The sequence below is a fragment of the Syzygium oleosum genome, unplaced genomic scaffold, assembly GCF_021117445.2.
Source record: "Syzygium oleosum isolate NSW1041296 unplaced genomic scaffold, Sole_v2.1 Sole_v2.20, whole genome shotgun sequence".
Taxonomy (NCBI): Eukaryota; Viridiplantae; Streptophyta; class Magnoliopsida; order Myrtales; family Myrtaceae; genus Syzygium; species Syzygium oleosum.
In genome coordinates, this window is record NW_026607504.1 from 5164394 (window position 1) to 5187239 (window position 22846).

The following is a 22846-nucleotide window of genomic DNA, read 5'->3' on the forward strand; positions in this document are numbered from 1 at the left end:
GTGCTAAGCACCGCGTGTAGTAGTCCATTACCTTTTCCTCTGTGGTTCTCCTCCGGAAAGGTCGCGATAGATAGATAGATAGACAAATAGATATCATACATGAGAGGACGGAGTCCAGGAAACAGAAAGATGTTCGTACACATGAGTTCATCTTTTTTTTATTTAATATTACTAGCTAAGAAGAGCGCCCACGAAACACGCACGCCCGACCACACACTTATCACTCCTATAGTCACTTCCATGAGGGCAATTCTTCTGCAATTGCTTTTATTGTACATATATATATATATATATATATATATATATATATATATATATAACTGCTTGGGATCATATGGCCTTGATCTCAACGGACTTGATGAAGAGCCCTTTCCTCCATCTGTCGAACGATTGCTCCATGGCAAATAACATCTCGCCCGCATTCCTCTCACTCATGTGGAAACGCCCGACCTCTAGCTCGTGCCACTTCTCCGTGCCCACTTCATCAGGCAACTCCGCCTGCCCCTCTTGGATGCTCCCGTCCGGGCGAGTCAGTCTCAGGTTCACCATCCGCTTCTTCATGTTGCTCCAGGCCGGCAACCTCACCAGAAACGAAACTGAGTACCAAGACCCATGAGTTAGGTACCCTGTTGTCCAAAACGACCCTTTGACTTCCAGCCACCTCGTCTTCACCAGTTCCGCCCTTTCGATGCCATTGCTGAAGTAGTTTTAAACGTTATTGATCAAGATAATTATTTTTAAAAAAAAATTCACACATTCACCGCTGGACGGGTGACATGTAGTGTAGATAAATTTGGTTACACAATTATAAATGTGTAAAAGGTTCTTTACGCTGACAGTAGATCTGATGAGTTTTTTTTCATTATAACTACGTAGAGATCAATATTAAACAAACTTTATAAGTCAAGGGAAAGCGGAGAACAAAAGTAAAAAGTATATTAAAAATTAAATATATAAACTTGACCATTCCTTATTAATTAATTATCCAGATTAGCTAACAAAAAATTTAATAATTAAAAAAAACTACGAGTCTTCCTGATTAACGGAGTTTAGTTGGTACTTGGTAAGAAGGTAAGTTTGCAATTTTCTATACGCTATGTTTCTCTATTAGTGTAATCAACACTTAGGAAGACAAAGTATTCTATATTAGGTATGTCAAGCAAGTGCCTCAGGACAATAGTTAACAAGACCTGTTTACTAATTATAGTTAGACAAAAAATCTTTAAAACACAAAGTCAACTTGGATGCCACACAAATGAGGTGTATTTATTATGCAATTATGAATTACTGGAACTAAAAAGCAAATAAAATGATAAACAGGATAATTATGTATCTGTCACTCCGTCATAATACGTGGATATCTCATAGAATAATGCGTATTCTTATTTACCTCTCAATCTCCTCTTCCTCCTTTATCATTATTCATAATTTGGCCAACTATACATACATACATATACATATACATACATATAACGCGGTTAGGTTTGACCAATTAAGTGAAAAGGAAAAAAGAGAAAACTACAATTAAAATATGATGACCATAAAATTGAAGTAAATAGTACCATTAGAATTTAATAAGATTAGAGAGATTAGAAAATTTGATTTTCTAATACTTAAACAAGTTAAATAGGTCATAGTATATGGTTCTTAGTATATAATGAACTTACTAACTTTGACTGCAAAATTTGAAGATGAAACTAAAATTTCATTCATTAATATTATCTTGTGCTCTTGATTTTATTGGCATATCACGCCCTTATAAAGGCAAAAATGAAAATTTTGATACCAAGACCGAAGAACGGTTCCTTCTTTGCTAGGGATACTGATACAGTTTTCCCTAGATGGTGGAATTAATCGACGTGTTGCGAATTTACCTCTACCTTGAAAGTACATATAGAAACCAATGGGGAGACTTCAATACCATAATTTGCTTGGGTTTGAAATTGTCTAATCATTGTATTCTAGGTTTGAATAAGACTCAATGATTCGGGACTATAATAGACGTATTACTTTAGCATGTGGAGTATATGCAAGCCGAAATTTATGACTTTCAAGATTACTACTAATATATTTTCAATGGATAATTCTCGATTCGTTTATAACATCGAAATATTTATGCAAATAGATAAGATTAGACCCGTGCTACACACGGGTACATCATGCTAGGATACAAGCCAAAATCCATATCTCAAGTTCGGTAGGCGAAATCACGCGGACATTTGGGCAAAAATATTCCTTTATTTAAAGGAACTATAACCAAAAAAAATTATTTTTTTTTTTAAATTAAAAAAAAAATTTTTTAAAAATAAAAAAAAATAAAAAAAAAAAAAAAAAAAAAAAAAAAAAAAAAAAAAAAAAAAAAAAAAAAAAAAAAAAAAAAAAAAAAAAAAAAAAAAAAAAAAAAAAATAAAAAATAATGTGTTTAAGTAGAACAAATTTTATCCCGAGTAGGTGAGAAGAAATAACTCTAGCCATTTATCTATATAGCAAAAGAGTGTGAAACATCAACAACATTATACCAAAAAGAATAATTCCAAGAATTATCAATTATAAGAGAGGAGAAAGATTAATATTTTGCAGACTTGCATTAATACCCTCAAACAAATTTTCTGTCTATTTCTATGGTTATCGTTTTTAGATTTTCCCTAAAGAAATCCCATTAAATGCTTTCCTTTATCTTTTTTAAGTTCCCCTTTATCCGATGTCATTCATGCTTTACTAAAATATGAAAAATCCTAATTAGACTCGTAGTGTAAGGCAAGGTGCACTATATGATAAATGATACGTATATATGATGTTCTAAGGATTCGTAAGTACTTGTTACTGTCAGTCTTCCACTGCCAATATACAGGTCTATCACCGAGGGTGATGTTGAGTCCCCTAGCATAGATTTCGAAGCAGTCCCGTCCTTGGCCATCGACCCGATACTTCTGCCACAAACAGCGTTTTAAAATATGAGCAGAGAAACATCAATCAGGACGTGCGTGGAGGTCAAAGTAGAAGGAGCAGGAAGTTTATAAACAAAGTTGCTATGGACCCTTTCAAAATGACATTTTCGAGGGATCGTACGATATATCGCTAATCGTGTACGGACCTACCTCGTCGGACGGGTAAAATATAGGAAATCAGTTAAATAGAAAGAGAAAGAGAAGCCGATGCCATCGGGTTTGAATTAATCGACAACCACATCTCTTTGGCAGGTAAATTACTCTCTTCCGTGACAAATGGAGAAAAAGGGACATGCACATGTATATACACGTATGGAAGTTCAGATACAGAGAAGAATTTGCGCATTTCTCTCATAGTGCTCTCCGAACTTTTTGCGAAAATGGATGTACACCTACAGGACTCAACTCTAACGACATACAAGTATATATTTCATACATATATCCATTATCAGAGAGAGAGAGAGAGAGAGAGAGAGAGAGAGAAGGGCTTGCCTTCTTCTTATCTTTGTAAACAACTCCTTTCGTCGCATCAGAATTATTGACGTCTGCGCCGGCTTCCTTAAGGATATAGAGTTGCTTTTGCTTGCTTTCCATTTTGTTCTTCAGTGATGTTTCATGCCGATCAATCCATCTAGAGTAAGGCTTATATATAGTGAATAGCATGCACTCATCAGGGTTAGTTCGGTCTTTTCTCGATTCACGACAGAATAATTAACCCATCTTTCTTCTTCTTTTTTCTTTTCTCTTCCTTTTTCCATCCCTCTTTTTTCTATATTAAGGTTCCATGGAATTTATAATTTCTCATGTATAGATACTTCTTGCCTATGCAGAAAACCCCCTTCCCCCTCTCTCTCTCTTTCCAGGATTCATTAACAGTTTCATATTTGTCTAAATCCAAATCATCCGAAAACTTCATTGATTAAGTCCGTCGAGGTCACGCAAGGTCCGAAATATGAATCTGATATACCTACGCTTATGACAAGTACACTTATCTTGTCCAATTTGATCTTGTCTACTTCGCTACAGGAATATTGTGCCAAGAGCCACACACACAGCCTTTTTTTTTTTTCAATTCAAAGTGTGTCTCCTTTGAAAAGTAAAGAATAAAGCTTCATATTCCATAGCTAATGGTGGAAGAAGAGGGTGACATGAGGTAAGTACTAGATTCTCCATCGGGGCCATTCACTACAAGTGATTCTAAGTCTTTCGTGATCATCAATTCTTTGTGAGAAAAATAATTATGCGGAGAAGAATCCAAACTCCATAGTTAGACGGAGGAAATGAGACAATGTAAGTGTTAAATTGACGAGGTCCACAAACGGAGTGATTGATTGATAATTGGAGCAAAGAGAGATTGGCTAGAGGCTTTGAACCCATGTTAAGGGATATCCGATGCAAAAGCTGAATTTGCTACGTGCGGGGAAGAAGAATAACATGCAAAAGACTCATTGAAATTACATATTTAATAGGTCATCGGTGCTATCGGCAAATTCAAATCGTATATGAAAGTGCTACTTTTGCTAAGACTAGTGTAGCTTATGAACTCTTGTTAAATGTCATTTGATCCGTCCAATAGAGAACTCGATCTTGCGATATGATGTTTGCATTGCGAAAATGGAAATGAGATTTTCCACGGTAGATGTACAGCGCAAAATATTATGCTTCGCTATCCGATTTACAACTTTAGGTAAAAAGAAAGATTCTAATTCTTTTATAAAAGAAAGCACACACGGAACGTTCCCTTTTGATGCCATTTGACTGTGCAAATGGTGTAGAAGTAGCAATCAAGGCCACTTCGTGAATGTGTTTCAGTTTTTATTTTCCTTGAAAATATAAACAGAAAATAATCTTGTGCTTTTAGATTGTTTTTTTTTTTTTGGTCGTGTGCTTTTAGATTGTTTGCTTTCTTGAAAATGTCGTGTTTGATTCATAGAATTAAATGTTCTCAACATACGAGAATATATTATGAAAATGTTGATTTTAGAAGCAACCTTTTAATGTAGGAAAAAAAATTTCTTTTCAGTGCGGTTTTTATTCGATAATTGAATTGGTCTTCTTTACCAAACATCCAAACAAACCTGAGGAACTGATTCCATAAGTGCAGCAAAAAATCGAACTAATATTCGTTTTAGGAAAGATTTTTCTTTTAGGACTCAGAAAAAGAAAAAAAAACTGGAAATAGAAGTTGCGTGCTTCTAATAAGGCTTAGATTATCAATAGCCAAAGAAGGAAGGAATTATTCTGAAGGTGTCATCTCACGATGGCTTGCCCCATACATGTAGAGGAAAGGATGAGGACTATATTCTGACCACCGAAAGATCAGATTCTTTGATAGAGGAGCCACAACAACATTTGCATGGAGCTTTCACAATGGAATAACTAATGCTTTTTAGGATGCCGGAAAATGCAAAGCGGGAAAAAAAGACCGTCTAGTCTAGGTGCATCTTCTTATTCGAGGTGTAGTATTTACTTGTTACTTAGCCCACGCTTTAAACCGGCATGCATTGTCTACATGCATGTTTTCGATAGTATTTCCGTTAGTATGAGATGTCATGTAAGAGAAAAGGAGCCAAAATTGTCCAAAAAGTCATAACCTATTGCACTTTTACTAATTCAATTTTAAACCTTTCAATTTTGTCAATTCATTCCTAAATATTTTTACGTTTTGCCAATTGAGTCCATCCGATCAATTTTGACCGGAAATTTCTAACATGGACGTCAACCATCCTATGTGGCACGGCCGACGCTAATACGGACATTATTTAATAAAATTTAAATTATTTTTTTAGAATTTTTGTGGTTTTTTCTAGGTTTTGGAGAAATGGCTAGTGACCCTAGCGACCCTTGTGGGCTCTACGTGAGGGCGTTACGGACCTCACCTGGCCAAATTTGGCGAGGGCGTCACAACCCTCACCTGAAATCTGTGACATTCCGAATTTTGGCACATTTTTGGGATTTATAAAACGTGTAATTCGTCGAGTGCTTATAGTAAAATCTCGTAGAAGCGATCACTCCTAGGTTATTGTTTTTAAAAATTGAGATTTCGCTAGAATCGCATTCGATCGAATTTGGCCGTTATTTAGAGCCCAAATTTTGGCGTCGAATTTCTCGGAATTCCGGAACGAATTTAATTGGACGGTGTCGATATTAGTGTGGTCAATCTCGATATTACCTGGGATACGTGAAAAGTGAATTTTTGACCGGGGTGCGAATTTGGACTGGTAGATCACCCTCGCAGTGTGTTTTTATTAACACCCTTTTGGCCAAATCCTAAAAATATTAATTAGGATTTTTTTCGGGGACCGTCGGATCATTTTTCGGGTTTAAACCGTGGCCGTTGGATCGCGATTATTGCGATTTGACCTTTGCTTCTCTCTCTCTCTCCTCCCTCTTTTCCCGCCGGCTCCCTTGCGTGCCTGACATCCCATCCCCTCACCAACCCCACTAACTCTCCCTCTCTCATCTTCCCTTTTTCTTTTTCTTTTCTTTTCCTTCCTTCTCTTCCTTCCCTTCCTTCTCCCCCCCCTCTGACGCTCTTGCTTTTGGTTTAGCTTCTTCCTCTGCAACTCGCCGCCGGGACCAGCTCAGCCGCACGCCGCGCCTGACCGCGGGCTGCTGCCGCCCGCCTCGCCCAGTTGTGCCGTCCACCACCGTGCCCTTTCCCCTCGGCCGACTGCCTTTCCTTCCTCTCCTCTGTTCGCGTGAGCAGCGCCTCTCGCCGGTCACCCCTCAGCCTTCGTCTCCGCCACCCTCAGCCGCCCCTCCTCTCCCTTTTCTTCCCCGATTCACGTGGCCGTTGGTCGTGCCGGAGCCGTGACCGACCAGACCTGTCGGGGCACCGCCGTCCAAGCCGCCCAGCCGCCGGGAACAGCCCCAGGCTGCGCCGGAGTAGCCCCACAGTGGCTGCTTCTTTGCCGCGCCGTTCGTCTTCCGTCCGTCGGCCACCGAGCTCGAGCCGGAGCAATCCGAGGACACCGCGGACTGCCCTCGTCGCCGCCGTCGTCCTCGCGTCGTCGCCGGCATTAGCCGAGTAAGTTAACCCCTAATCCCGTGTTTAGGGCGTTAAACTTGCTTAGGGTAGCTTAATTTATGTTTAGTTTGTGTTAATTGTGGGTTATTGGTTAATTAATTGTATTTAGGGTATAAGTTATTGATTAGTTTATTGTTATTGATTATTATATGAAATGTTATTATTTTCGGAATTTAAATATTATTTTATTAGTTAATAAATTAATTCCGAATTAAATATTATTATTTTATTATTAAATAATTAATTTCCGAAAATTAAATAGTATTATTTTCGGAAAATTTTCTAACGTTAATTGTGATGCCAATGTTGGTTTTTGCCGTATAAGATGGCGTTTTAGAAAATGATTTGAATGATTTCGATTCGAGGAAATATTTTGACATTTTGGAAAATTAAATTATTTTCGGATATTATTAATTAATTAATTCCGAATTTAATTTATTGTTATTTCGGAAAATTTATAATTTCAAATTATGATTTCTAGCTTGAATGTTGGCGATTTTGCCGCGTATTGTCGTATTAAATTGATTTTATGGCAAATTGTTTGATCGAAAGTTTCTGTGGAAAAATTTATGAGACTTTTGGAATTAAATTATTTTATTCTGTTATGCCAAGTAACGTTAGTGATACTTTGTGGTTGATATTCGTGTTTGATATCGAAGATTGAAAGAATTGATTGATGCTTTGCATGTGTGGCCACTTGGTATTATTGTATGACATCGAGGAGAGCACGATTCATGTATGCATGGCTAATTGAGAAGATAATAATTGGCCGGAATGCTTGTGTGCTCGTGTGGTCACACGTTAAAGCCGTCTTCTTTGTATCGCTTGACGTTGCCCGATTTATCGGATGCCTGGGGATAATGGAGTGCCGATACCCCGGATGCCTTGTCATGCCCGAGGCCGGACTCGATGCTCTTACGGATACCATCTTACCGTGTATCGTTTGATGTTGCCGTATTGGAATGCCGTCATCCCGTGTATCGTTTGACGTAGCCGTGCCCGACGGGCGGGACGGAGCCCGGTTTTTACCGGTAGACCGCCATCTTGCTCGCGTATCGCTTGATGTGTGGTGGCCCCGAGGGGCGTAATAATTGAATACGTGTGATGCATAGTGCTTGATTATGGGGTAGAAACTGCTAGGGCATGGTATGGGACGTGCCAAGCGGGTTTTGCCTTATAATCGAGACACGCGCGACCGTGTTGCATTAATGCATGGAAAATCTCGTTAAATGCTTCGAGTATGTGACATATGCATTTCATCAACGTGTGTACCAAGGCGAGGTGAGGATGCCCGTGGTTGTTAATGATGTTGTTGTCGCCGTTTCCTTGTTTAGGGACCCCGTGCGAGTTGGCCTCCTAAGCGGGGCTTAGGCCGTTAACTTATTGAGATTTTATCTCATTTGTTGTTGTTAAACCTTTTCGGACCTTAGCTTGTCGTTGCTTCTTATGCGGTGTGGAGTACCGCGGTTTTTGGTTGGTCCTTGAGGGTTAGGCCCAAGCCGATCTTTTGGATGGAGTAGATTAACCCTAACCTTTGTCTTTTGCTAGCTTTTGTGAAAACGCCCGGAGTGGGCCTGTAAGTATGTTCCCAGGGGTTAATCAAGTGAATATTAAAATGGCTTTTGTTATGTCTGGTTTTCCTCCGCTATCCCCGATTTAATTATTGTCCGGGGATTGTTGTGTTGTGTTCGCTCCGCATGCGTACTAAAGGATAAAATGAAGGGTCGGCGACGGTCCTGGGACGTCGCATTATAACGACCGTAGCGGGATGTCGTGCGCCGCGGGTTCGGGCGTGACATCCCCGTCCGAATTGGTATCGAGCAAGGTCGGCTCGATCCAAGTTTGGTCGAGACCGGAGTGATAAGGTGCGATGGGTTTTGGGATAGTGAGTTAGGAAGACACTAAGTGCCCGTGTTTGGTTGTTAGCTTTCTCGTTCGTAAGGTGTTGCTCAGAATTCTAATTCCTTGTTGGAATTGGAAAGGTGTTTCGAAAGATCCTGCGAGATGGACAATCCTGAACCGAGAGCCCCTAGGAGGAGGCCTAACCAGGTCAGTGGTGCCAAGAAGAAGAGCACCAGGGGATCCTCGATTGGACCGAGATCCTGCGGGCTTTACAGTGTCTTAGTAGGGGCAAGCCCCGGAATCAAGCCTCCGCCGAGCCTCGCACCCGCACCTCGCACTCGCGCCCGTGCCTCGTAGATGTTCCGTTAGCTGGCAATGGAAATGGGAATCAGCCCATGCACAAGTTGGTGGAGCAATTTCTGAAACTCAAGCCGCCCAAGTTCACTGGCGCGGGTGATCCTGAGGCTGCAACCCTCTGGATCAGGGAGTTGGAAAAGGTTTTTGCCTTACTGAGATGTACAGATGAAGACAAGGTGACCCTGGCAGTCTACCAATTGCAAGGTAACGCCAGTACTTGGTGGGAAGCTACCCAGAGGAGGGTATTTCCCGAAGGTACGGCCCGGTGTGGGGTGCCTTCGTGGAAGCTTTTATAATAAGTACTTTTTTGACCGCGCTCGAGAGTAAGATGAATGAGTTTCAGCGTCTTCGGCAGAACCAATTGTCGGTAGACCAGTACGAGGCAAGGTTTGCTGAGCTGTCCCAATATGCCCCGAGGTTGATTGAAGACCCAGTTGACAAGGCAAGGAGGTTTAGGGATGGGCTAAAACCTGAGATTAAGGATCAACTGGTGCCCCTGAATCTGAAGAACTATGATGAGCTATATGAGAGGGCACAGCTTGATTGAGAGAAACTTAGGAGAGAGACAGCCTTGCTGGGATCGCGGTTTGTGCCAAACAAGGATAATCACCGATTTGGGAAGAGACCAATGACAGAAGTAAGTTCCACGTCCCTCCTAATAAGAAAGGTGGCGTGAGGAAACAGTGTACAACAATAATGGCCCCCGTCGATTCTGTGGAAGACACCATGGATCGCCCCGTGCCCCATGAGGACGGGAGTTTGTTTTGGATGTGGCCGCATGGCCACCACGTGAGAGATCGTCCACGCCCGGCATGCGGAGCGCAAAGACCAATGCAACAGGTAGGACAACCGCAAGTAGTGCCCGCCGAACCGCTGGAACCGACCCCAAGTGCAAGGGTGGTCTATGTGTCACAAGGAAGGAGGCGGAGGACTCGCTGCCGTCATTACGTGTACGGTTTCATTACACGACCATGCTGCCTATGCTTTGTTTGATCCTGGAGCTACGCATTCATTTGTGGCTAAGCAATTTGTGGAATTAGTGGGGTTAAGTCCGAAACCGCTGGGAGTGGTTTATAATATTTCTACCCCTTTAAAGGATAGTATAGTGTCCGGTAAGGGTCAGATTGGTTGTAGATTATCCGTTGGTGGTCGTGAGGACAGCATAGATTTGATTGTTTTGACGATGTTCGACTTTGACGTGATTATTGGAATGGATTGGCTCACCAAGCAACGAGCCACTGTAAACCTGCTATCGTAAGACGATACTGGTTTGAGCCGATAGAGAGTGTCGGTTTTGAGTTTGTCGGGAATCGAGGAGGACCTTCGATCCCTTTAATCTCGTCACTCGAGGCGACTCAGTTATTGGATGAGGGTTGCCAAGGCTATTTGGCGACTGTAATTGACACTTTGGTAGAGGAACCTGGTATGCAAGATATTGCCGTGGTGCGAGAATTTTCTGACGTTTTCCCCGAGGAATTGCCTGGGTTGCCCCGAAAGGGAAATCGAATTTGTGATTGAGTTGGCCCCGGAACGGAACCGATTTCTAAGGCACCTTATAGAATGGCATTATCGGAATTGAAGGAGTTAAAGGTTCGAGATGCAGGAATTGTTGGACAAAGGATTTATTCGCCCTAGTGCATCACCTTGGGAGCGCCGTTCTATTTGTAAGGAAGAAGGATGGGTCGTTGCGCCTTTGCATCGACTATCGGCAACTCAATCGATGACGGTTAAGAATAAGTATCCGTTGCCCGGATAGATGATTTATTCGACCAACTTCAAGGAGCTTCGGTATTCTCGAAGATAGACTCGAGGACAAAGTTATCACCAGTTGAGGATTCGAAAAGAAGATATACCGAAGACGGCATTTAGAACGCGCTATGGACACTATGAGTTTACTGTGATGCCGTTTGGTCTGACAAATGCGCCTGCAGCTTTTATGGACTTGATGAACAGGGTGTTCAAGGAGTATTTGGATAAGTTCGTGATCGTGTTCATTGATGACATTTTGGTGTATTCGAAGAGTTCAGAGGAACACCAACAGCATTTGAGGATAGTGCTGCAAACTCTTCGAGATCATAAATTGTATGCCAAGCTTAGTAAGTGCGAGTTTTGGTTAACTCGAGTGGCTTTTCTTGGACACGTGATTTCTGGGGAAGGAATTTCAGTAGACCCGGCTAAAATTGAGGCGGTTATGAATTGGCCTAGACCAACGACAATAACTGAAGTTCGGAGTTTCTTGGGATTGGCTGGCTATTATAGGAGGTTCGTGGAAAAGTTTTCTGCTATAGCCATGCCCTTGACGCGATTACTGAAAAAGGACACGAAGTTCGAATGGACGGATAAGTGTGAGCGTAGTTTTCAAGAGCTTAAGCAGAAGCTAACTACTGCACCTGTTCTAACCTTACCGTCTGGTTCAGGGGGATATGAGATTTATAGCGACGCGTCATACAAAGGATTGGGATGTGTTTTAATGCAACATGGAAGAGTTGTAGCATATGCGTCCCGACAATTAAGACCACACGAACTGAATTACCCGACACACGACTTGGAATTGGCTGCTATCATATTCGCGCTTAAGATTTGGAGACATTATCTGTGCGGAGAAAGGTTTCATATCTATACGGATCATCGTAGTCTAAAATATCTATTTTCGCAGTAAAGAATTGAATATGAGACAACGTAGATGGATGGAGCCGCTTAAGGACTATGATTGCGACATTTTGTATCATCCGGGTAAGGCTAACAAGGTAGCCGATGCGTTAAGCCGAAAGTCCTCGATTGCGCATATGATGGTTCAAGAATGGATTTTGCTTGAAGGATTCCGGGACTCGGATTTCAGGTTCGAGGTAAGTCATCTCTCGAGTTTAATGGCTACTCTCATAATCGAGCCTGAAGTGCAAATCAGAATTAAAGCAGCGCAATCTTCAGATCCTGAGCTGCAAAAGATTCTGCAAATGGACGCAACTAAGAGAAAACCTGACTTTCAAGTATCCGAGGATAGGATCTTGAAGTTTCGTGGACGGTTGTGTGTGCCCAACGATGAAAGACTTAAAGAGGAAATTTTAGCGGAAGCTCATCGCAGTAACTACAGTATTCATCCGGGCAGCACAAAAATGTATCAGAATCTTCGCCAATATTATTGGTGGAATGGCATGAAAGGAGATATTGCCAAGCATGTGGCTAGATGTTTAACGTGTCAACAGGTGAAGGCTCAACACTGTAAACCTGGCGGACTACTGCAACCGCTGGAAATACCAGAATGGAAATGGGAGCATATCACGATGGATTTCGTGATGGGTCTACCGAGGAGCCAAAGAGGTAATGATTCCATCTGGGTTGTGGTAGATAGACTCACAAAGTCTGCTCATTTCATTCCAGTGCGAAAGGATTTTGCCATGGACAAGTATGCTGAGTTGTACGTGAGACATATAGTTCGTCTCCATGGTGTGCCGGTGACGATCACGTCAGATCGAGACCCCAAGTTCACCGCCACGTTCTGGAAAAGTCTTCAAGGCGCCATGGGAACAAAGCTGCAGATAAAGATCTTTTTTCATCCGCAGCATGATGGACAATCCGAGAGGACGATCTGACTCTCGAGGATATGCTACGAGCCTGCGTTCGGATTTCAAAGGGAGTTGGGAAGAACGCTTGCATCTTGTCGATCTCGCGTACAATGCTTATCGCCAGAGTATCAAAATGGCACCTTTCGAAGCACTTTATGGCAGACCCTGTAGGACTCCTGTTTGTTGGAACGAAGTTGGAGAACGAAAGATTTCGGGACCCGAGTTGGTACAACAGTCGTCGGATGCTGTTAAAGTCATCAGGGATAGACTAAGGACTGCTCAAAGTCGCCAGAAAACTTACGCAGATAGGCGACGTAGACCATTGGAGTTCCAAGTCGGAGATCATGTGTTCCTCAAGGTATCACCGATGCGAGGGATATCGCGCTTTGGCAAGAAAGGCAAGCTGAGCCCAAGATATGTAGGACCGTTCGAAATCTTGGAGCGAATTGGAGCGTTGGCATATCGTCTAGCATTGCCACCAAGGTTGGCTCAAGTACATGATGTATTCCACGTGTCTATGCTAAGAAAGTATGAACCGGGTCCGACCCACGTTTTGAACTATGAAGAGATCGACGTGGATGACAGAGTGTCGTACGTGGAAAGACCCGTGAGAATTGAGGATCGGAAGGAGCAGGTATTAAGAAACAAAACGATTCCTCTTGTCAAAGTAGTGTGGCAACATCATGGGACCGAGAGAGCCACGTGGGAAAGTGAAGAGTTGATGCGACACCAATACCCCCATTTGTTTGAATAGTTGGGCTGGGGTATAAATTTCGAGGACGAAATTTTTGTAAGGGGGAAAGAGTTGTGACATTCCGAATTTTGGCACATTTTTGGGATTTATAAAACGTGTAATTCGTCAGTGTGCTTATAGTAAAATCTCGCCCGGGAACTGATCACTCCCGGTTATTGTTTTTAAAAATTGAGATTTCGCTAGAATCGCATTCGATCGAATTTGGCCGTTATTTAGAGCCCAAATTTTGGCGTCGAATTTCTCGGAATTCCGGAACGAATTTAATTGGACGGTGTCGATATTAGTGTGGTCAATCTCGATATTACCTGGGATACGTGAAAAGTGAATTTTTGACCGGGTGCGAATTTGGACTGGTAGATCACCCTCGCAGGTGTTTTTATTAACACCCTTTTGGCCAAATCCTAAAAATATTAATTAGGATTTTTTCGGGACCGTCGGATCATTTTTCGGGTTTAAACCGTGGCCGTTGGATCGCGATTATTGCGATTTGACCTTTGCTTCTCTCTCTCTCCTCCCTCTTTTTCCCGGCTCCCTTGCGTGCCTGACATCCCATCCCCTCACCAAGCCCACTAACTCTCCCTCTCTCATCTTCCCTTTTTCTTTTTTCTTTTCTTTTCCTTCCTTCTCTTCCTTCCCTTCCTTCTCCCCCCCCCCCCCCCTCCGACGCTCTTGCTTTTGGTTTAGCTTCTTCCTCTCGCAACTCGCCGCCGGACTACCACCCGCACGCCGCGCCCGACCGCGGCCGCCCGCCCGCCTCGCCTGGGCCAGCCGCCCACCACCGTGCCCTTTCCTCGGCCGACCGCCTTTCCTTCCTCTCCTCTCGCTCGCGTGAGCGCCTCTCGCCGGTCACCCTCGGCCTTCGTCTCCGCCACCCTCGCCCGCCCCTCCTCTCCCTTTTCTTCCCCGATTCACGTGGCCGTTGGTCGTGCCGAGCCGTGACCGACCAGACTACGTCGGGGCACCGCCGTCAAGCCGCCCGCCTAGCCGGAATGTACGTGTCGCGCCGAGTAGCCCCACGCTGGTCGCTTCTTTGCCGCGCCGTTCGTCTTCCGTCCGTCGGCCACCGAGCTCGAGCCGGAGCAATCCGAGGACACCGCGGACTGCCTCTCGCCGCCGTCGTCCTCGCGTCGTCGCCGGCATTAGCCGAGTAAGTTAACCCCTAATCCCGTGTTTAGGGCGTTAAACTTGCTTAGGGTAGCTTAATTTATGTTTAGTTTGTGTTAATTGTGGGTTATTGGTTAATTAATTGTATTTAGGGTATAAGTTATTGATTAGTTTATTGTTATTGATTATTATATGAAATGTTATTATTTTCGGAATTTAAATATTATTTTATTAGTTAATAAATTAATTCCGAATTAAATATTATTATTTTATTATTAAATAATTAATTTCCGAAAATTAAATAGTATTATTTTCGGAAAATTTTCTAACGTTAATTGTGATGCCAATGTTGGTTTTTGCCGTATAAGATGGCGTTTTAGAAAATGATTTGAATGATTTCGATTCGAGGAAATATTTTGACATTTTGGAAAATTAAATTATTTTCGGATATTATTAATTAATTAATTCCGAATTTAATTTATTGTTATTTCGGAAAATTTATAATTTCAAATTATGATTTCTAGCTTGAATGTTGGCGATTTTGCCGCGTATTGTCGTATTAAATTGATTTTATGGCAAATTGTTTGATCGAAAGTTTCTGTGGAAAAATTTATGAGACTTTTGGAATTAAATTATTTTATTCTGTTATGCCAAGTAACGTTAGTGATACTTTGTGGTTGATATTCGTGTTTGATATCGAAGATTGAAAGAATTGATTGACTGTTTGCATGTGTGGCCACTTGGTATTATTGTATGACATCGAGGAGAGCACGATTCATGTATGCATGGGCTAATTGAGAAGATAATAATTGGCCGGAATGCTTGTGTGCTCGTGTGGTCACACGTTAAAGCCGTCTTGCTGTGTATCGCTTGACGTTGCCCGATTTATCGGATGCCGGGGATAACTGGAGTGCCGATACTCCCGGATGCCTTGTCGCGGCCCGAGGCCGGACTCGATGCTCCTTACGGGATACCATCTTACTGTGTATCGTTTGATGTTGCCGTATTGGAATGCCGTCATCGGGGGTATCGTTTGACGTAGCCGTGCCCGACGGGGCGGGACGGAGCCCGGTTTTTACCGGTAGACCGCCATCTTGCTGCGTATCGCTTGATGTGTGGTGGCCCCGAGGGGGCGTAATAATTGGAATACGTGTGATGCATAGTGCTTGATTATGGGGTAGAAACTGCTAGGCATGGTATGGGACGTGCCCAAGCGGGTTTTGCCTTATAATCGAGACACGCGCGACTGTGTTGCATTAATGCATGGAAAATCTCGTTAAATGCTTCGAGTATGTGACATATGCATTTCATCAACGTGTGTACCAAAGCGAGGTGAGGATGCCTGTGGTTGTTAATGATGTTGTTGTCGCCGTTTCGCCTGTTTAGGGATCCCCGTGCGAGTTGGCCTCCTAAGCGGGGCTTAGGCCGTTAACTTATTGAGATTTTATCTCATTTGTTGTTGTTAAACCTTTTTCAGGACCTTAGCTTGTCGTTGCTTCTTATGCGGTGTGGAGTACCGCGGTTTTTGGTTGGTCCTTGAGGGTTAGGCCTGGAAGCTGATCTTTTGGATGGAGTAGATTAACCCTAACCTTTGTCTTTTGCTGGCTTTTGTGAAAACGCCCGGAGTGGGCCTGTAAGTATGTTCCCAGGGGTTAATCAAGTGAATATTAAAATGGCTTTTGTTATGTCTGGTTTTCCTCTGCTATCCCTGATTTAATTATTGTCTGGGGATTGTTGTGTTGTGTTCGCTTCCGCATGCGTACTAAAGGATAAAATGAAGGGTCGGCGACGGGTCCTGGGACGTCGCATTATAACGACCGTAGCGGGATGTCGTGCGCCCGCGGGGTTCGGGGCGTGACATCCCCGGTGAGGGCCGATGCCTTGTGTGTGGCTAGCATGGGCCATCCCTCCAAACAACAAAAAAACAATAAAGAAAAGGGAAAAAAAAGAAAAAAACATTAAAATTTTCAAAAAATTATTTAAAATGTTCACGTTAGTATTGACTGTGTCATGTAGAATTGCTAATGTTCTCAACAGTAATTATCAGCCAAAATTGGCCGGATAAACTCAATTGTCAAAAAGTTAGGACTCAGTTGACAAAATTGAAAGGTTTATGACTGAATTAACAAAAGTGCAATAGGTTTAGGACTTTTTGGACAATATTTCCAATAAAAGAATGGAAATATTTTAATTTTTTTTGCAAAAAATATCATACTTTTTGGAAGCGTAAGATTAATATGTATTATTCCATTGATATGAGCGCAATTCGAAGGGCTTAATGGCTTCATCTCCAATAAGATAGCATGATATTTGACTCCTTTTCACGAACCAGATAGGGCTTTGAAGGCTTGGTCTCGAGTTGAATATGGTTGAGCTCTTCATAACCTGAACATTTGGTGAGTTCTTGACGGCTTGTTGCTGAGGTCTTGATGACAAAACGTAATCCGATAGGTTTTTGCTGTTTTGAAGTTCTTTAATTATCATGAACTTCTTCATCAAATCCACAAAATTTAAAGTCTCCATCTATTCTTCCCAAATTGAATTGAGAGCCCTCCTATTTATAGAAAATTTTTACCAATATTTTATTTGATTTAATTAAATATCCAATCCATCTTGAATTTGATATGGCTAAAAGTCAATTAACCATTATCTCAACTCAAATTGTTCTGCTCATGAATACATATCCTAGTTTGATCGGACAATTACAATTGCAAAAAAGAATTGCTGAACGATAAAATATTTATGTAGATTTTGGTAATTGGCTAATAATTTCGCTGTTTATAAGTACATTCAAGAAACTACGTTCAAAATAAGCCACGTTAGTGAAGAGTATAATATTAAAAACTTTCTATAATATACATATATATATTTCCAGGTATAAAATAAAAAACGGCTTCAATAATGATATGCTTTCTTATAATCCAATTTCTAGCATTTATATTTAACGTATATATGGGAGATGATAGAGTGTGATTAAAAAAAATTTCTCTGACTTATCTTTTTGTCAAGTTCAAACCCAATAAGAGATAAAATCTTCATATAATTTTATTTTATCAAATTTTTAGAAATTTAAATCCAATAAGAGATACATCCCATATTGAGTACTTCTGCTCGTTCAAAGGATATAGATCGTCCATTGTAATTTAATGCAAGAGCGGCCAACTCAAATACTTAATGCTTGGTAAATCACTTTGCAATGTGATGTTAATGAGCTTAGCCATTGGTAGAGAAAGTACTTAAAAGATGCCATACTTGTTAAGAGTTTCACAGTAGATATCGATCCCACCAACGAGTGCCATGATCAACACATCTACCATATGATTTTTCAAATCGATCTATTAATCTTCCTTCTTGCCATTTCTTTTTGGTAATTCTTTCATCTCATTCTCGGTACTTATTTCTCTGCTTGACTATAAATTTTTTTTAATCTTAAATTTTTTCTTTCTTTTATGTCCCATTTCCTATGGCCTAACGCCCTAAAAAATCTCAAACTTTAGATTTTGTCCCAATTTTACTTTTTGTCTCATAAAAAACCTCTAACTTTAGGTCTTGTCCTAATTCTACTCTAAACTTTTTTTGTCTCATAAAACCCCCCAAACTTTGGGTCCAATCTCAATTCTACCCTAAAATTATTGTCTCATGAAAAACCTTCAACTTTAGGTCCGGTGTCAATTCTACCATAAAAAAAAATTTGTCTCATAAAAAAATCCCAACATTAGGTCCAATTTCAGTTTCACTCTAATTTTTTTGTTCTCTCATAAAAAATCACCAATTTTTACTTGAGTCCAAAATATGCTTTCCATTAACCCTTTGTCAAAATCGCCCTCAGTGATTTTGCGCTTTGTCTTTGATATCTCATGCTTGGGAATGTTTTATCTCTTGCGGTCGAAGACCTAGCACTCGGGATGCTCAAATAGCTCGTGCTTGGGAGTTTACCATCTCTCAGTTGTTATTAAGAAATTTTGGACGAAACGTTAACCGGGGCATAATTGTGACTCAAGTAAAAGTTTGTGATTTTTTATGGGACTGTAAAAATTTTTGGGTAAAATTGGGACTAGATGGTAAAATTGGGACAAAACTTAAAGTTTGGGGTTTTTCATAGGACAAATAAAAGTTTAGGATAGAATTGGGTCATGACCTAAAGTTGTGGGTTTTTTATAAGACAAAAACAAGTTTATGGTAGAATTCACACTAGACCTAAAGTTGAGGGTTTTTTATGAGACAAAAAGCAAAATTAAGACAAAAGCTAAAGTCGGAGGTTCGTTAGGGTATTAAGCCCATTTCCTATTATCCTTGTGACTTGTTGTAAGAGTGTTTTTCCTAGAAAAGTATCAGAAAAGTCCCAAACATTTTGCATTTGTGCCAATTTAGTCATAAACCTTTTTTGTGCTAATTGAGTCCTAAATCTTTTGTCTTTGTGCCAATTCAATCCTTACAGCAAATTTTGACAGAAAATTGCTGATGTGGACGCTAGCCAGCCTACGTGACATCACTAGCGCTGACGTGGATAATTTTTAATAATATTTATTTTTTATTTTTTATTTTTTTTCTGATATTTTTCTTCTTTTCTTTTTTCCTTCTTTTCTTTTTTTCTTTTCCTCTCTTCTTCTACCATTGGCTTGTGGCCGGCCGGCCTCATGATCTTGCCTAGGCAAGGCCGCTGTTTCCCAGACGAGGTCGCCATTGCTCGCCATAGGTAAGGCCTAGCCGACCCTCACCACGCCCGACGAGGCCGCCGTGGCATGGGCGAGGGCCGACCTCACCAAATCTAGCCTGAGGCAAGGCTGACGATGCGAGGCAAGGCCACCGTGGCCTAGGCAAGGGTCGGTCGGGCCTCGCCTGTGGCGGGTGACAGCATCCTCATCTAGGCAACGAGTCGGTGTCCGGTCATCAATCAAGGGTAGAAGAAGAAAGTAAAAGAAAAAAAAGAACAAAATCAGATAAATATTTTAAAAAATCAAAATATTATTTAAAATTATCCACGTCATCGCCGTTGGTGCCACGTGAGCCGGCCGGCGTCCACGTCTGCAATATCTGGCCAAAATTAGCCGGAAGGACTCAATTGGCACAAAAACAAAAGGTTTAAGACTCAATTAACACAAAAAAAAAGGTTTATGACTAAATTGGTATCAATGCAAAAGGTTTAAAACTTTTCTGATACTTTTCCCGTGTTTTTCCCCGTTCTCTTGGAAATTCAGTCTTAGGTAATGCAAATTTCGCTTTTGTTCTTCAGTCCCTGTATTGCTCTGTGAGGTGAAAACTCTCGAAAAGTTTCCAGTTTGTTAACCATCCACTCTTTCGCTAAAACTATTTATCTTTCTCTGATTTTACTTGGACGCAATTTTGTAGCTCAAAGGAGCTGGTTTGGCTTTCCGTGTAAAAAGTTTGATTTTTTTTCAAATTTAAACATATGATGAGTTATTTGACCATCCGAATAACTTCGTTTTTCAATTTTTTGGCCTCTATCTTTCACATATTAACTTTTCAAAATAGATTTCGAAAGAAAAAAAAATAAGACAAGGAAGAAGGTGGAGGACAGTTGTTGCTGGAGTATTCAGTCTTGAAAGAAACTCTTCCCAGTTTTTAGCCACATAGTTTTATGTGAGCCTTTTTTTTTTCTTTAATTCAAAGTGTGTCTCATTTGAAAAGTAAAGAATAAAGTTTCAGATTCCAAAGCTAAAGGTGGAAGAAGAAGGTCACATGAGATAAGTACTAAATTCTCCATTGATACCATTCACTGCAAGTTATTCTAAATCTGTCACGATTGTTAATTCTTTATGAGAAGAATAAATATGCGAAGAAGAATCCAAACTCCATAGTTAGACGGTGAAAATGAGACAATGTGCATGTTAAATCGACGAGGTCCACATACGGGATGATTGATTGATAATTGGAGCAAAGAGAAAATGGCTCAAGGCTCTTAACACAAGCTAAGGGATATTCGATGCAAAATCTGAAATTGCTACATATGGAGAAGAAAAACATGTACACAAGACTCACTGAAATTACATATTCAATTGATCATTAGTTCTATTTGCAAATTCACACCTGTTTCACCAGAAAATGCTCCCGCGGCGAAATATAATTCACTGAAAGTCGTTCTTCGGTTCTTAATGAGAGGAGACCGGGTTCCGTCGCGACTCCGGACAGGAAATATCCAGGGAGACAAGGAAAAACGGCGAACTTTTACTCCGAACTTCGAACCGGACTGTACGTACAAACCGTGCCGGAATTTAATCGACGACAAAGCTTGAAAATACAGCCGCACACGTACACAAAGATGTAACGCCGGAATTTAATCGACGACGCAACACCCGGGATAGAGATACACGACGGAATTTAATCGACGACGCGAATCGAAAAGCTACAGCTAAGGAAAGATAAAGTGCGGTACATGAAAGTAAAGATAATTGAAAGATAACATGTTGTTTGATTTTGTCGGGGTTTCTCTCCGGTAGATGGCCGGTGATATTTATAATGGTCGTGTGGTAACTGCTCCTTAGCAGTTTTCAACAGTTGTGCCCATGTTGTTCCATTCCGAAAATCTTGTCTTCATGTCCATGTGACGCCATGATTCTGCTTTCAAGATAATTGTCTCACGATCTTGTCCACAAGTGATAACTTCCTCATAATCATGGCTCCAAGTAACTGTTCTCTCAAAATACGCATGTATGCTCCTTAGTGGTTTTCAACAGTTACGTTGAATCCACTACCTTGACGGTTTTCTTTTTACTCTACTACGTTGGCGGTTGCTTTGACTCCACTATGTTGACGGTTACTTCTTCTTCCTGCATCTCCAACCAGTCACAACCGTCGACTTCCTCTTAATGTCGAAAACTCTACAGTGATTTTCTGAGTAAACTCAAAACATAAAAGTTGTAGATCCATGAGTCTTCATTCTTTTGGCTTTGGAATCAGATCAATCCGATCTGTCTCGAAGAAGTTATGACCATTTTCCCGAACTAGCGCAGAACTGCAATTTCGTCGAAGTCATCGACAAGATGAAGTCACGACCGTCGACTTCCTCTTAATGTCGAAAACTCTACAGTGATTTTCTGAGTAAACTCAAAACATAAAAGTTGTAGATCCATGAGTCTTCGTTCTTTTGGCTTTGGAATCAGGTCAATCCGATCTGTCTCGGAGAAGTTATGACCATTTTCCCGAACTAGCGCAGAACTGAAATTTCCTTGATGAAGTCGTGACTAGTCTTGTCAATAATACCCAAAAATTTGTCATTTTTGGGTGTAAATATATACACATGACACATGTCTCTGACATGTGTCCTTTATGTTGGCAACTTGATGATATTTGCTTCCACGTTACCTCAAGTCTCCGCTGCGTGTCCCTTGATGATCTTTGGCACAAACGAACCATGTCAACAAGTTGGCCATTTTTTGGTGTAAACAACACCGTATCTGAAAGCGTTACTTTTGCTAAGTTTGGTGTAGCTTATGAAATCTTATTAAATGTAATTCGATATGTTTAGTAGAGTACTCAATCATGTGATATGACGTATGCACGGAGAAAATGAAAATGAGATTTTCCACGGTCGATGTATGATGCAAAATATTATGCTTCGCTATCCGAATTACAACTTGAGGAAAAAGAGAGATTCGATTTCTTTTAGAAAAGAGAGCACAAACGTAGCACTCCGATTTGATGCCAGTTGACTATGCAAATGGTGTGGAAGTAGCAATCATGGCTAGTTCAATTTGTGAAAATGTTTTTAGTTTTTATTTTCATTGAAAATAGGAAAAATTTCAAATAAGGGCTCGAAGTGCCATCATTTTCTCAAAGAGGGGCCCGAAGTGGACCTTGTTTCAAATAAGAGCTGAAGTGCTTTCATTTTCGTAAACAAGAGGGTCGCCACCCTCTCCCGATGGCCCTCGCCTCTGGTCAGTGATGGGTCGCCGGCCCTTGCTGAGGCGTCGGCGACCCTACTGACCATCGCTGCCACCTCGAGAGGGCTAGTAGCCAACCCTCCCGCTTGTTTTTTCCTCTTTTTTCTTTAAAAAATTTTATTTTTTAAATTTTTAATCTAATTTAACTAAAATTTATGTTAAAATTATTTTTGGACGAAAATGCCCTTGACCAACCGGAAAATTTGGCTAGCTTGCAAGTTGGCGGGGTTAGGCCCTTATTTGAAATTTTTAGAGCCACTTCAAGCTCTTATTTGAGAAAATGAGGACACTTCAAGCCCTTATTTAAAATTTTCCCTTGAAAATATGATAAACAAAAAAACTTAAGC

The 22846-nt window shown here is 41.1% G+C and overlaps 1 protein-coding gene across 1 annotated transcript; it reads right to left on the minus strand.

Moving 5' to 3' along the window:
• Nucleotides 1-309: 309 nt before the first annotated feature.
• Nucleotides 310-3596, minus strand: LOC115693088 (uncharacterized protein PHLOEM PROTEIN 2-LIKE A4-like). Its single transcript, XM_030620058.2, has 3 exons — nucleotides 3441-3596; nucleotides 2818-2930; nucleotides 310-697 (listed from the first exon to the last, which is right to left on the minus strand). Exons 1-3 carry the CDS (start codon nucleotides 3540-3542, stop codon nucleotides 331-333), a joined length of 582 nt encoding a protein of 193 aa, XP_030475918.2. The 5' UTR covers nucleotides 3543-3596; the 3' UTR covers nucleotides 310-330.
• Between the last annotated feature and the right edge of the window lie 19250 nt (nucleotides 3597-22846).